This window comes from Saccostrea echinata, unplaced genomic scaffold (genome assembly GCF_033153115.1).
Source record: "Saccostrea echinata isolate AGI-Se365-2 ecotype Australia unplaced genomic scaffold, CSIRO_AGI_Sech_v1 ptg000056l, whole genome shotgun sequence".
NCBI classification, from domain to species: domain Eukaryota; kingdom Metazoa; phylum Mollusca; class Bivalvia; order Ostreida; family Ostreidae; genus Saccostrea; species Saccostrea echinata.
The window spans coordinates 9510642-9526811 of NW_026889805.1; the positions used below are offsets into that span (position 1 = coordinate 9510642).

At 31.0% G+C, this 16170-nt stretch overlaps 1 protein-coding gene across 1 annotated transcript; it reads left to right on the forward strand.

The window, feature by feature from the left end:
- The first annotated feature begins 11462 nt into the window (after positions 1-11462).
- Positions 11463-14118, forward strand: LOC133172908 (uncharacterized). The gene is made up of 8 exons (XM_061307742.1): positions 11463-11510; positions 11795-11855; positions 11963-12068; positions 12326-12499; positions 12821-12914; positions 13379-13461; positions 13568-13661; positions 13811-14118. The coding sequence occupies exons 1-8, from the start codon at positions 11468-11470 to the stop codon at positions 14050-14052; spliced, it is 897 nt and encodes a 298-aa protein (XP_061163726.1). The 5' UTR covers positions 11463-11467; the 3' UTR covers positions 14053-14118.
- Positions 14119-16170: the final 2052 nt, after the last annotated feature.

Below are 16170 nucleotides of genomic sequence, written 5' to 3' on the forward strand. Positions count from 1 at the left end.
TAAAACATTGCATATCACTGACAATAACATGCAATAACACTCAAAGTAAGTTTAATTTTAGTAATAAACTACTGTATGTATGTTTTTTTCTAAAACACAGTAAAACACGTTTATAACGAAGTGCCATGGACGTTGACGATTTATAAGCTTAATTCTTACATCCATTAAGTTTACAATATATTTTAAAGTCATAGGGAATGAATTCACTTCGCTGTATGCGTCAATTCATTATAAGCGTGTTCGCTATAAGCGTGTTTTACTGTAATTGGTACTTGGACCCTTTGGTTTATATTTGGTTCTTTTTGTGAATAAGGTTAAAATAATGTGCAATATATAAATATTTGAAAATAAAGCTAAAAAATGAGAATGTTAGAATATATGGCTTAATGTGAGGAAAAAAGCAAAAAAAAAAAAATAAATAAATAATAATAAATAAATAAATAAATAAATAAAATAAAAAAAAAATAAAAAATTAAAAAATAAATAAATAAATTAATTAATTAAAAATAAATAAATAAGCAATATGTTTTTAGCCTAGCTCAAGAATTTACATTTCAGGTGAGCGTGGGGGCATTGTTTGGCTTACATTTACTGCGAGTTCTGATGAACAAAATGACTAAAAGCTATATGATATATACAAACTGAGCATAGAAAGTGAAAAAGAATTGTTAACTGAAATTAACTGATTAATTACAATATCTCAATGTGGTAAACTGCTTCGGCCTTCTTTCACTGTAAAAAGTTTCAATTCGCATTTCCTCGAACGAAACAAAAACAAAATATTTGATATCAGTGTACGGAATTTCTATTTTATTTATAAGAGCAACAGAATGATGCATACAATATCGAGGAGGCTCTTTGTTCATAAACTAATTAAGAATATAATTATATATGTGTATATATATATATATATATATATATATATATATATATATATATATATATATATATATATATATATATATATATATATATATATATATATATATATATATATATATATATATATATTTTGATATTCTTAATTAGTTTATAAACAGGCTTGGTTATGATGTCTCGATTTCAGCTAGGGCATAGGTAGGTAAAAGCTGGAGGCCAAGGTCGTTGATTTTGTAGAGAAGAAAGGTGAAGAATCTTGTATAGATTGCTTGACTCTTTCCTGGTAAGAGAGAATAAACAACAGTTTTCATCACATCATCACTCAGAATGTAAATGGTGTTGATCTGGTGGAATGTACTTGGACAGGTGTAGAATGTCCAGTCACAGAATAAGGTCCCGGAAGCTGCAAGGTCTCGTAGGTTGTCTGTTGTTGCAAATGACAGGATATCCTGCTGTCCTGAATGGTGTCGTCTAGGAGAAGGAAACGTTCACCTGTCTCTGTTTCTGTTTTATTTAAGAAATTTGGATTACACAAAATTTCAATAATTCTTCACCACGCAGTGGAAGAAATGTCACATTCATGGTTCGAATTTCCTCTAAATTACTTATTCCTAAATGAACATCGTGGGCTCCAGTGTCAGCCAGGGAAATTAATAATTTCTAAATGGTTAATGTACTCAAGAGAAATGGATTTTTTTTTCCACTATTCACACTTACAATGTACCATGTAAATGTTGTTTAATTGACAATTAAAAAATGTCATTGTAGCTTACACTCGAGATTGTTAAATTATGATTTTTTAAGAAAAAGATATTTCTTTATACATGATATTTTTTTAATTAAAAAAAAAAACCGATGAAAATGTTGAGTTTATCAATTTTATGAAAAAGTATTACTTGGTTTCACCACTGTTTCACTCACAGTTAGACAAGAAACGTGTGTAATGTTGACCCTGACTTCCTGTATAATGCATTGTGTATATGAATTTTTGGTCTTGAGTATTAGAACCCTTCAGGTAAATATCATCTATACTAATAAGACCACTCCCTCTCCTCAACGTGTCGGGTAAAAAAAATTGGGTCTTTAAGTATTTTATGATGATTTTTTTAAAGATTTTAATAATTCAAAATGATTAATAAATGAGTTAAATAAATCAGAAATTTATAGATACATTGTTTTTGTTAATTTCATGAAAAAATAGTTTGTGATATTTTTAAAAAGAATTTAAAAGAATTGAAAATGTGGTATAAATATCAAATGTGGTATAAATATAAAAAAAATCCTGTCCCACTCGTGAAATAAATTCCATATTCATCTACAAAACATTGAATATCCTCTATATATTTTACGTACAATAAGTACAATAACAGCGAAGTACTTTAATTTTATCTTTTAATTTTTTTTTTATACAGCAGAGTTCTGAAAATTAAAATATATAAGGAATGAATTTAATAGCTACCCAATTTATACAGTATAAAGTGGGTTGGGGCAGTTTACTTTATAAACCGCGAAGCGGTTTATAAAAAAGCGTAAACTTTTCCAACCGACTTTATACCGTATAAATTGGAAAGCTGTTAATTTCATTTCTTATAATTTAATTTTCATTCATTTAGTGTAAGAAAAAAGATTATTGCCCTCCAAAAATGACTTCAAATTGTACAAAATCTAAATGTAACGTCAGGCGGATCGATACGTTTTTGACGCAAGTCTTATGACGTAGGCAACCCAATTTATACGTAATAAAGTAAATTTTTTTTATCCAATCAAATACCGCGTTTTAACCAGAATTAAATCATTCTCCATTAAAAATGAATTTAAATGTATCTATCTGATTTATCAAATATTGCTTATCCAGGTAAACACAGGTAAATCTAGCTGTACCCGACCCAGAAAGCCCCTTATTTGAGTGTGATGATAACTTAATGTTGTTTTTGGTCAGTAGTCATTCGGGGAACACACCTGAATGGCTTATCCAATAGCGGGAAAATGATTAACCTCTTGACATAATGATAAGCACATTTATTTAATTCTCCACGAAAGTTTCTGATCCTCCTATGAATTCAGATTTTCTTTTTAAAAAATGAAAGAAGTAAAGAAAATGAAATAATTTTGAGAATGAATTCAGCGGCGGTGTGATGCGTTGACGTGCGATTGCTGACGTCTTTACATATTTTACATTTTATAGGTGGATTTTTGTATTGGCCTATTAACTTAAATACAATTATGTAACTGAGTCAATAGATTCGAAGGGAGATCCAAGAGTTTTTTCGGGTTGGGCGGGGTGGGGGGTGGGGGGTGGAGGGGGGATTACATTTAAACTTATAAAGAAAAGAATGCAACTGATTTTTGAGTAAAAAAGAAATAAAAATAAGATAATGCCCGAACAAAAAGAAAAAATGTATTTCTTGGAAAATGGGAGGAGTTCTCTCCTCGTGGTCCATCCTCTTTCCTACATATTATCTTAAAAAGTTTTTTTTTTGGGGGGGGGGGGGAGGTGGTGGTAGTATTTTTAGTTTCTTTATATCAAGACGACGACACCTTGTATTTCCTACAAATATACATCGACTATTGCTCCCAAACTTTTTAATTACAAGAAAACTTTACAGTGCCTGGATATCGAATATCTGAAACATAATCCTCCATCGTGTTCATGTTCTTCATCACCCTATAACTATAGTCCTGCTGGACACGTTATTATTGGTGACGTAAATATAGTTAACAAGCATTCTGAGAGTATTGCATTAGCAATACTAGTCCCCTATCGGCAAGTGTAATCTGGTTCCCGTTAAGAATGGAAAATGCCATAATTCCGTCAAAAAACAATGAAGCAGGACGAAATGCAAACTTGATCTATAGCTAATCAAGGTAAAGTCACATACCGAAAATCAGCTCAATATCTGAAAGCATTTAGAAGAAAATTGCGGAAAACTCTTAAAAATTGAAAAGGCCGTAATTCCGTCAAAAACCAATGAAGTGGAACGAAATGCAAACTGGATCTGTAACTCATCAAGATACACTCACATACCAATTATCAGCTAAATATCTGCAAGCGTTTTGGAAAAAAGTGTGGAAAACCAAGTGGGACAGACTGACAGACAGACAGACGGACAGACAGACAGACTCAGAGGAAACCTATAGTCCCCTCCGGTTTCACTGGTAGGGGACTAATAATGAGGACCTTAGATCACTATCTTTAAAAGGTCCTAAATATAGGGAACCCCGATCCTTCAACTGGCGTCGGAATTTTATAAATATTATGGATTCTGTAGAGGATTACGCCAGGCGATGGGCAAGACATGAAAAAGAAGACATTGACACTTTGTCAGAATGGATTAAATGTATCAGATGTATGTTAAAATCGCACATTAAAAGATTGAGGGGCAATATGAGAACCATCTATCCATCTGTATTCAATAATCCAGAAGTGAAAAAAGAATTATATTGTAGATAGATTACATGATCAGTATGTACTGGTCCCTGCTGACAAAGCAGGTAACAACATTGTCTTTGTTTGTAAGGCTAATTATATTGAATGTATTTTAGAGGAACTTGGATTTAATTCTACAAGTGGTAATCCAACTTATAATCATAGTTCTCTTTCTAAGGAAGAAATTCTTCAAAATCATATGTCAGTTTTGAATATTTTTAATATTCCAAACAACCGAAATGAATTTGAATTACCATATCTCTATTGGATTCCGAAACTTCATAAAAATCCTTATAAACAAAGCATACATAGCGGGTTCCAGTAAATGTTCAACCATGCCTCTTTCTTTACTCCTCACTAAGATATTAACAGTAGTGAAAGGCTGGCATGCACCTTTAATGAAGCCTTTGATCAATTGCTTACGTATCACAACTAATTAAGAACGTTTCAGTGGTATTAATAGCACTAGTCAATTTGGTAGTACACATCGATGAATCTGTTTTCATTTGATTTTTTTTTTTATCTCATATGATTCCATCACCTACGTTCTCGCGTTTACTGTATGCAACCATAGGAAGGGTTGTGAATATATATTTAAGTCTAAATACTTCATCATGTAGTACGTAATTCCAACATTTCATCAGTCGTTTCCTGAACCCCTTTATACATAGGTTAAACATTGTGACCGCAACGTGGGGGATAGTTTTTCATCTTTTGTCTTTTATTTACAAGATCCATTCTAATTGTTTGCAGAAATTGTTTCAAAATAGAAAAAATAAGAAAAGAGAAAATGTGATTTGTGATTGTAAGCAACTGACCAAACATCATTAAGAATATAGAGATCTAATAAGTTTAAGACATGGTTTCGTTTTTAAGTTGCCTGTTTTACTTTTTTTTTCTCCTCTATAAATTCACGTCAGTGATTTATCCTTTCAGAGACGTTTGTCGGAGGAATCTGATTCTATAAGGCTAGACGATACACAATTTCCTAATAAGTAAAGAAGAGAAAGAATTAAGATATCAGTATGCGTGTAAACGCAAAGGTTATTGCGTTTAAACATAATTGTGCTTAAACGCATAAATATTATTGCGTTTAAACGCAAAAGGTATTGCGTTTAATCGCAAAATTAATGCGATTAAACGCAAAGTGTTTTGCGTTTAGACGCAATACTTCTTTCCTTTAAACGCAATAAAAAATATTTCTTTCTCTGAACTGGCTTCAACGGGCTTCCGTTGATTAAAAAAAATTAATCATACAGATACATGTAATTTTCATGTTTACCGGAAAAAATAATATGCATTCAATTTTAGTGTCTATGTAAACAATACGTGAAAATCATGTTCATCTATGGAAAATGAATCATAATGCATGCGCATTTTACATCTTCATTGTAAAGAATACTGAAAAAAAATATAATGTTTTCGTTCTCGTTAAACACGTTTCCTAAGCATTGAATAATCAATTTTATCAAGTAAGAGATTCTTTCTTGCAAGAACGGAAAATCTTCATTAGAGAAGGGTTTTCAATCCACTCTTGGGAGAGAAAATTGCATTTTATTATCGGAATCAGCTGGTGGGGGATTGTCCATGAGAAGATTATTGTTGGGTTTCTTTTTTTATTTACTCTACTTAATTATATATATTTTTCTAGTTTTGTGAATATTTTGTTAACGAAATTCACACAGACTTGTCACGTAGACACATTTAACGAAGCACGTCGTGACAAATGTAATTGAATTTTTAAATTAACATCTTGAGTAACTTGAGCTTAGGTCCATCTCCCAAAGAAAAGACTATCGATATGAATTGACACTCTAGAATCGTTATATCCAACTACCTACACAAAACCGGAATATTTTTTTTTATCAAAATTGATTTATAAAGTCGATAAAATATATGCCTTTATAATAATTTATTGATCTTTTTATATTACATTTCTATATGTTCATTTCGAATAATAGCAATGTATTACACAACAGGTGTTGACATCGAATTTCAGACGCTTTAGTTTAGACAAGCGTTCAAATTTTAACTGAAAATAGATCCAATGTATAGGTTTCTCATGAGTACTCCTCTTTTAGATTGAATCGATAATTGTAAAACTTGGCATGATAAGTATAAGTCTCCTTTTATTTATGTAACACCATCATATCTGTTAAAATTGTCACAATTTAATACATTAAGGACCCTATATACACTAAAGGATTTTTTTTAACATTCAGAAAACTACAGTGTGTAAAAGTGTAAACATTCAGCTTAATTATTATATTGTCAACATAGGATACCCGGCATGGAAAAAAGTTCAAAGACAATGAAGTAGAGATGAACAGAAATCATTGTTGACTAGCAGAACACCTACATATGAAGTATTCAATCCTTTTATCTAAGCCTATGTATCATTGTTCACGAGTGGTTTGGTCTAAAAGATTTTTTTCAGGGAAGATGCATCATTCAAATATCTCTAGACGTTTTTTTTAATTCACTGTCTTTCGCAATTTTTGGACTAATTTTTTGTAAAATGGAATTTTGTCCGCGCATTATATCGAGAACTACTAAAAATACGAATGTGAAACTCACTGATGTGATAAAGCATGACTTGTAGATCTGGCGATCGATCTTTATTTTTCGTCGTCGGTACTTCCGATCGCAAACGAAGTGAATTCAAAAAGTCAAAATCTTTAGTTTTTTTTCAGTATTTTTCATTATATAAGTAGGGTTAGTAGAGAATCTTATCAGAAAATTGAGTATACAATTTGTTTTAAAATTGAATAACTCTAGGAATTCGTCATTTTGATTTTGAAGCGATTTCGGGCGTCTGAGAAATCATTGGATCCAAATTTGAGTTAAAACTATAATTTCAATCCAATGTTTTCTCAGACGGCCACTTCGAATGAAGTAGAATTTAAATCCAATGATTTCTCAGACGTCAGCATCGAATAATGTAGAATTTTATTCCACTGTTTTCTCAGACGTACACGACGAATGAAATAGATTTTCAATCCAGTGTTTTCTCAGAGGTGCGCATCGAATTTATCTCGAACGTCTGAGAAAACAATAAATTTTAGTTTTAACTACGAGTAACACACGACAACATGCATTTAAAAAGGTAATGTAACATATCATTCTGGTAAGGAGTCGGTCGAAAGACTACTTGTTGCCATTACAACTATGCATACATCTAGTTATTAAGGTCTTGCGACTTCCTTCGGAAGACCTTACAGTTTTCCTTCTGTTTCTTATTATTCTCTTTCCATAGTAATTGCGATTCCTCGGGAAATATCGATCGATTTGAAAGATTTTACCACAGCAATTAAATATATATCCGTATTTTCAAGCTAGTACTAAAGTACAGTGTACTTAGATACTGGGCTGTAGAGGCCTCGACCCAGGGGTTATAATGGGAATAATTAATATACGGTATTAATTTTGATGCACCAGATGCACATTTCGACAAATTATGTCTCTTCAGTGATTCTCAAGCCGAAACGTTGGAAATCCGAAATATTTAAATTAAAAAAAAAAAACTTTGAGGAGCTCAAAAAGGGGGTGTCAAAGACTGGAGCCAAATACGTCGAAGGATCAGAGCTATGCATGAGGGAGATAATCCTTAATTTTGAAATAAAGAAGTTTCCTAGGTGTGAAAAACTATGTCCACATAGATTTGAATACACGGACGCCAGACATGGACTTGAAGTTTTTCATAAGTGATTCGGTATTTGGAGTCTAGTGACAAATAACCAGATGTATTGTCACTATTAAACAACAAAATAAAACAATCAACATTGGATAACTATTTTAAAATTAACCGTGTGCTAAAAATATTTAAGATACTGAAGGAAATTTTCTTCTGCTTTCAAGTGTCTAATTTGATTCCCCCGTTTAATGCCCCTCCCTGTTCCCCCTTTATAATGCCAAAATTGCCAAGATGTTGGCGGTAAAAGGGGGAACACTTTATATTTATCTTAACCTAAGAATCATTTCCAAAATCATTTTAAGAGCAGAAATCGGTCTTGAAATAGATACGGAAATTTCACTTTGTCTAAACTTATTTGTCCACTAACGGTGAAACGGAAAGTTTCCTCTGAGTTTGTCCGTCCTTCAGTCTGTCCCTCTGTCTGTCTGTCAGTCTGTGCCACTTTGTTTTCCGCACTTTTTTTCAAAACGCTTGCAGATATTGAAATGATTTTTGGTATGTGAGTGAATGTTGATGAGTTACAGATCAAGTTTGCATTTCGTTCCAATTCCGTCAAAAATCAATGAAGAGGAACGAAATGCAAAGTTGATCTGTAACTCATCATGATACACTCACGTGCCAAAAATCAGCTCAATATCTGCAAGCGTTTTGGAAAAAAGTGCGGAAAACCAAGTGGGACAGACTGACAGACAGACAGAAGGACAGACAGACAGACAGACAGACAGACTAAAAGGAAACCTATAGTCCCCTCCGGTTTCACCGGTAGGGGACTAATAACTTACATTATTTATCCTTCTATACGTTATACGTTTATTTTTATATTACAATTATTATCCAGCTATTATGAGGCTTACGCAGCAATTTGCAATTTTGAAAGGTTTATATTCTAAGAAAAAAAAAATAAGAGTTCGGTAGCCTTCTCTAAACTAATTATTGTTACGACAGCTGTCCAGTCAGGCACACCAATACTTTTCTATGTACATTTTTTTTCTATAGTTAAAGATAGTATAATGAAAAGATTGAAGATAACGAACAGTGATCAATCACAAACTTTTTAAAACAAATACAAATTTGTAAACAGGGAATAAAAGACAAAACCACTGGAAGTCCAGAGGTGTGATCAGTGCCTAGGAGGAGTAAGCATCCCCTGTCGACCATTCAAACCCGCCTAGAGTCCTATATAGAGAGAAAAGTAGATGGAGTAATCCATAGTCAAATTTAGTATAAAACAATGACCTAGCAATTAGTAAGAAACATGTCAGTCAACATATGACCCAATGATAGGTTATTTATACAAACAAGGTTATCATAACAATCATAGAATTTTTGAAATACCATTAAAATCAACGTATTTGTTAGTATCCTGTCTTTTGAAAAACCTTGATCGTACCCGGTTAAAAAAATACTCTAAACTAATCTTAACAGCATGGACTGTGCACTAAGCATGGCAAATAAATCAGAAAAACATGGACCTCGTCTACTTGGTCAGAAGAGATATAAGGTATTCAATGTATAATGAAAGGATATTGAACAATTTTGAATCATTTTAAACTAGTTAAATATGTATTGCTAAATAAAGATGAAAGTGAAATGAACCAAATTCACATGACTGTTAACATTCAAGAAGCCAACCATTTTGTACCTTAAATGTTTTTGAAGAGTTATCTGCCCTTGATGAAAAGAAGAAAATTTTAATTTTGTCAAAATATCTGTGGTAAATGTTTATTTTTATTTAAGATTTTAATAAAAAGAGAGTTTATGCATATTTTCACCAAGAGATTTGTATGAAGTTCAAATAACTTTTAACAAAATCTTGTTAACACCTGCGCTGCCCATAGAATTCAATGTAAAATTCAAGGCGCAATTTGCACAATTATCAAAATTTTGTAAATTCCTTTGGTGGAGTATTTTTATTTGATTAGACCTTCAAAATGCTACCATGATTAAAAATATCAGACCATTCGTTTATTAGGTAAAAAATATGATCGTTATACATTGAATACCTTAAATACAAAACAATGGGCAGAAACTGACCAATGGCAGTATTTCCAAAAATACAGAGAATTTGAGAAAAGTGTGTTTGTTTTTAAATTGGATTTTCCTGAAAACTTACAAGGACTTCATCTAAATATTTCTACAGTAACCTCTCTCTCTCTCTCTCTCTCTCTCTCTCTCTCTCTCTCTCTCTCTCTCTCTCTCTTAATATCAAAATATTATCAATTTATCATTGATGCCTTCTGATGTATTCTCAACCAAAAAAAAACGGACACAAAGAAAAACGTCTGATGTTACGTGAGATGCAATGAGGTCATGCAGGTATCATTGGCATATTTTGATATAAGCATAATTACATTTTCTTAATTCATCGATTTCAAGAACAAGTCCCTTGACGAATGGTTCAAGGTAATGATTACAAAACATAACCTGGAATAAATTCCAGAGCATTCTCTTGATTTGCTTTAGAGCTTTAAATTTTGTTCATCAAAGCATGATATAGTTGTGTTATTTAGTTATACCTCTCCCTTAAAATTTTGTCTCTCAAAAATGCAAAATTATGTACTTTTAATTGAGGAATGAATTTGATACTACCCAATTTATACCGTATAAACTTGGTTGTGGTAGTAAATGTGGTAGTAAATATAAAGTATTTTTTTTATCCAATCAAATACCGCGTTATAACCAGAATTAAATTATTTGGTTATAAACACAATTTTTAAAAGTTTTTGGTTGAAAATGAAAAGAACTATTTAGAAACTTCAGTAGAGAGTATGTTGAGTTTCATAAAATATGGCTTAAGGCTTCCAAAGATAGAAATTTCTTTTTAGTATCATTTAGTAGCATTACGGCTTGTGTGGCAATGCATAATAACTAAACGGTATCAATAGCATTTACTGAGACATTTCGGACTGATTGGCTTGTCCATCTTAGTCATTCTTCTCGGGCTTGGTCCATTTTTCAAATGGTTAAAACCATATAATTTAAATAATATGAGAAAGCTCTCAGCTGTGTCTGTTTAAGAATTCCATTCTGTACGCGATACCACTTGAAAATTCATTTAGAAATTTGCAATTTGACTAGCTTTCTATTCCTTAAGAAATTTGATTTTTGAAGAAAGAAACTCAGTGAGGTTCTCTACACGTAAATGAAATGATGATGGTAGTAAATAAATGATAAAAAAAAAACGATTTATTGTTTCTGAGTAATTTATGACAATTATTAATTAAAAATACTCAATGTATTACAATGTGTTTAAAAACTCCAAAGTCAACATCTGTTGTATAAAAGGGGTCAGTACAACAGAAACATAAAATGCTTACAAAATAATTAATATGCAACATGCTTATATGTAACATGAGAGGAGCAATGACTCATGATAAACGTGTACATTTTATTTACTTTATAAGTCAAATTTGAACGCTTGTCTAACATAAAGACGCCGCTACTTTGAGGGGTAGGTGGGATCTAAAATGATTCTACTGTGTTTTTTCATGTTAGTCGTCTCTTCTTCAGGTAAGCATAAAATCTTATTCATTTAAGAAAATTTCAAATCTTATTCATTTATGAAAATTTCAAATATAAATATATATATATATATATATATATATATATATATATATATATATATATATATATATATATATATATATATATATATATATATATATATATATATATATATATATATATATATATTTCCTTGCCAAGAGGAGAAAGTGAAAAAAAAAATATTATTCAATGAATTGAAAACAAATGTTTAATAGACTTTGAAATATATTATTTCTAATGTGAAAAAGCCATCAAACGAGAATGGGCTTCGGAAGTTACAGCATTTTCGTCACAGTACAGCTCATCAAGGTAAACTTGTTTAAGCTTTCATATTCTCAAGTATTTTACATTAATCTAATCACAAAAAATATATTTTATTACAAGATCACATTCATTGTTTACTGCAAATTTTCTAGCTACTCGGCAAAACAGATATTGGGAAAACCGAATGTCTATCCTAAATATAGCGCTGGTCCATTGACATGGATGCAGTCGAGTTATAATGCAAAACAATACATAGAGGTAAAACTAAATAAGCAAATAAGTAAAACTCTTAAAAGGGTGTCTCCTCTCACTAGATAATGATTGAATTCTTTAAAAAATAACCCACAGGCATAATCTTGAAAAAAAAATCATCCGCACATAATCTTTTCAAAAAAGCCTTATTCCGTAGCTATGTGGGATTGATCAAGGTTCTTCAAATTTTCATTACATTGAGACATATTTAAAAACCAAGGTTACATCGTCATTTCTTTGCTGAATATCCTTTAAATTATCAGTTGAAATTCCCGGAAAAGATTTGGCTAACTGAGGTTAACATATATGAAACTTATAATGCTGGAGCTGTCACTGGAATATTGGCGAAAAATGAAGAAAATCGATGGGTTGAAATATTTAAGGCTCCATATGCACACTTAATCAAGAGATCTAGGATATTTTCCCCCAAAATAAAAGTGAGTATTTTTCATGGAATTCAGTGAAACATTTATTTTTTTAAAATTCTGAGTGGTAAAAATTGGCATTGATTTTTTTTACTCTTTGAGTAATCGTTTCTTTTCTAAGATGAAAATCTTTCAACAAAAATATCATTTTTGAAAGTCATTAGTAGGGAGCATACACGAAATAAATCGAAACATTATTGAAAAAATAATGATATTTTTTAATCCTTAAGTGTTTTAGTTAAGAATCGTTTTGAGTTATAATGGCATGGTTAATATTAAAGTGTTTCATATAATTATTAAAATTAAAATAAAAATAAACACTATTCTACTCAGAGATTGAACTTTCCTGTAAATGAGCTGAGAATCGAAGTTGATTGTACTGTCTCCGGTTCATATGTAGCTATTGACGCAGTTGAAATCGTTGGAGGTATTTCTTCTCATCTTAATATTGTATTTGTATTAGAATTTCAAGTTAAATACTTATTAATATCTCTTATTAAACTAAACGCAAAAGAGAATGTTGGACCTCTGTTTATTACCGTCAATTTCAAATACAGGTCGACTAAATGAGATGCGATGTTAATCATATATTTTTTGATGTAAATCTTCACAGTTTTATAATATGTTACACACCTGAAGGATTTGAACATTTTGTATTACATGGAAAAGATTACACGAGTCTTAATGGTTTTTTATGGTAGATGGACACGGGAAATGAGAATAAAATTTCATATTTTGACTATTGTATTTAAAATTATTTTCTGCTTCTCTGAAGACACGCCATCCCCAAATGTTTAAGCATTTATGTGCTTATTCAATTTCATTTCCATTGTTTATCCAATCTTTATTTTTTTTTTTTTTTAAAAAAACCAAAAACAAAAATAAACAAAGGTGGTTGTCCTAGACGATTTAAAAAACTCTGGGATTCTTGTTATCTGATCAGAAAAGCTAGAGTGTCAGCTGACACGGCATTCGTAAGTAACCAAAGACTTCTAAATGAATGTTTTGAAATGATAGTATATAAATTACAATTTCTTTTGATTATCATTCAAGTGATTCTTTATGTATTACATATTATAGGCCGACTGTTTAGATGCTGGTGGATATCTGGCCAACTTTGAAACTCTTGAAGAGGCTTTGCGAATGAAAAATTTTCTAAAGAAAATGCATACAGGTATTAAATTAATGGAACAACTGAAAGATGCCCTTTTCTAAATTCTTAAGGTTTCTTCTATTCAAATTTTACTTATACATATTTTTCATATCAGTTAAAGATTAACTTATTGAAATTTTTCATTCCATTTTTTAAAACGTAAATATCAGGATATAACTACTTTGTCGGGGGAAGAAATATAAACAGAAGAAAGTCTGGAGGAGATTGGAGATGGATTAAGAACGGACAAATGACTAAGATGAAATATTTTGCCTTTGCTGCCGGAGAACCCAATGGATCTGACAGTTCTCCCCAGGACTGTATGATGTTTTACGCAGGAAAACGCTACAAGTTCCACAATATCTATTGTGATAACGGTTCATATCTTGGTGGCTATATCTGCGAAGCATGAAAATTGTCAAATTGAATATGATGCAATAAACTGAAAGCATTTTATTATTGTTCTGATTTTTAGAAATATTTGCAAAAATTATGAATGTGGCCTGTCTATAGAACTAAAGATCTACCAAGGGGCAGTTCTTCTCATAGTGAAAATTTCTGGAGAACGTACTTCCTCTCCCTTGCTTGAATCAGTATTCTTAATGTCATTATTTTTCATTTTAATGTATTTTCCAAACTTCCAAATGTTTTACATTCAAAATTATTAATTTAGTGGTCCTGAGATTCCTTAAATGAAATATATGGAGATAACGAACAGTATTCGAGCTCAAAAGTCCATTAATCATTACAAAATAGAAGCAGAGCAAACACGGACCTCCAAAACATCAGAGGTGGGATCAGGTGCCATGGAGGAGTGAGCATCCCCTGCCGACCGGTCACACCCGCCGTGTGCTCCTTGTCATGATCGGGAAATAAACTTAAAGTAATTTGATTATAAATATTTCCTTTTAAATCCTTTTAAAATAATTCATGTTAATCCACTATTGTAAAGCATTGCATATCACTGACAATAACATGCAATAACGCTCAAAGTAAGTTTAATTTTTGTAATAAACTACTGTATGTATGTTTTTTTTAAATACAGTAAAACACGTTTATAACGAAGTTCCAGGGACGTGGACGATTTATAAGCTTAATTCTTATATTCATTAAGTTTACAATATATTTTAAAGTCATAGAGAATGAAAATCAGTTTGCTGTATGCGTCAATTCATTATAAGCGTGTTCGCTATAAGCGTGTTTTACTGTAATTGGCACTTGGACCCTTTGGTTTATATTTGGTTCTTTTTGTGAATAAGGTTAAAATAATGTGCAATATATAAATATTTGAAAATAAAGCTAAAGAATGAGAATGTTAGAGCATATGACTTAATGTGAGGAAAAAAGAAAAAAAAATTATTAATTAGAAATAAATAAATAAATAAGCAATATATTTTGCGCCTAGATCAAGAATTTACATTTCAGGTGAGCGAGGGGGAATTGTTTGGCTTACTTTTACTGTGAGTTCTGATGAATAAAATGACTGAAAGCTATATGATATATACAAACTAAGTATAGAAAGTGAAAAAGAATTGTTTACTGAAATTAACTGATTAATTACAATATCTCAATGTGGTAAACTGCTTCGGCCTTATTTCACTGTAAAAAGTTTCAATTCGCATTTCCTCGAACGAAACAAAAACAAAATATTTGATATCAGTGTACGGAATTTCTATTTTATTTATAAGAGCAACAGAATGATGCATACAATATCGAGGAGGCTCTTTGTTCATAAACTAATTAAGAATATATATATATATATATATATATATATATATATATATATATATATATATATATATATATATATATATATATATATATATATATATATATATATATATATATATATATATATATTCTGATATTCTTAATTAGTTTATAAACAAAGAGTCGCCCATTTACATGACAGGAGAGTTGTACATACACTATAATGATTGTGCCTTCACTTTAAAAAGTAATGAAAATTCAATGCAAGTTGAAATCATATACAGCTATGAAACTTAGAGCATGTGTATGGATTACAAACCGGTCACATGGACGTAAAATCCTTAGAAAATGACTTTTACTAAATACAAATAAAACATACAAGTAGTCAATATCTAAACAGCATGCATGAATGACGAATTTTTACTTCAGGGATTCAACAGACTAAACTCTGCAGATGTAACCGATGTTTCATGAAACTTGAATAGCCTGAGTTGCGAAGAAGAAAGGAAAGAGAGGGGTCTTAAAATTTCAGGAATTGTCTACACATGTACATTCTAATGCATTGTAAAGTTTTGAGTTTTTAAAAATAAAATATAATTTAAATAACACATTAAAAGCAAAATATACTTTCCACATTGGAATTTTATTATGTGAATTCTTTTTATATTCATAGCATTGTTTTAGTCCCAAGTCTGAAAGAGGCTGAGTGAAACGTGACTTAGGGAGAAAAGGGAAAAGGAGGGGAGGGGGAGTCCGCTACAAATCCAAAACAGGTCTTTTTAAAACTTATAAAGAACTATCAAAATTATTTTCTCAGTTG

Coding starts and splice junctions, on each gene's coding strand:
- LOC133172908 (XM_061307742.1), top strand. CDS start 11,468: ATGATTCTACTGTGTTTTTTCATGTTAGTCGTCTCTTCTTCAG. Junction 11,511..11,794: donor GTTAGTCGTCTCTTCTTCAG/GTAAGCATAAAA, acceptor AATGTGAAAAAG/CCATCAAACGAGAATGGGCT. Junction 13,662..13,810: donor TCTAAAGAAAATGCATACAG/GTATTAAATTAA, acceptor CGTAAATATCAG/GATATAACTACTTTGTCGGG.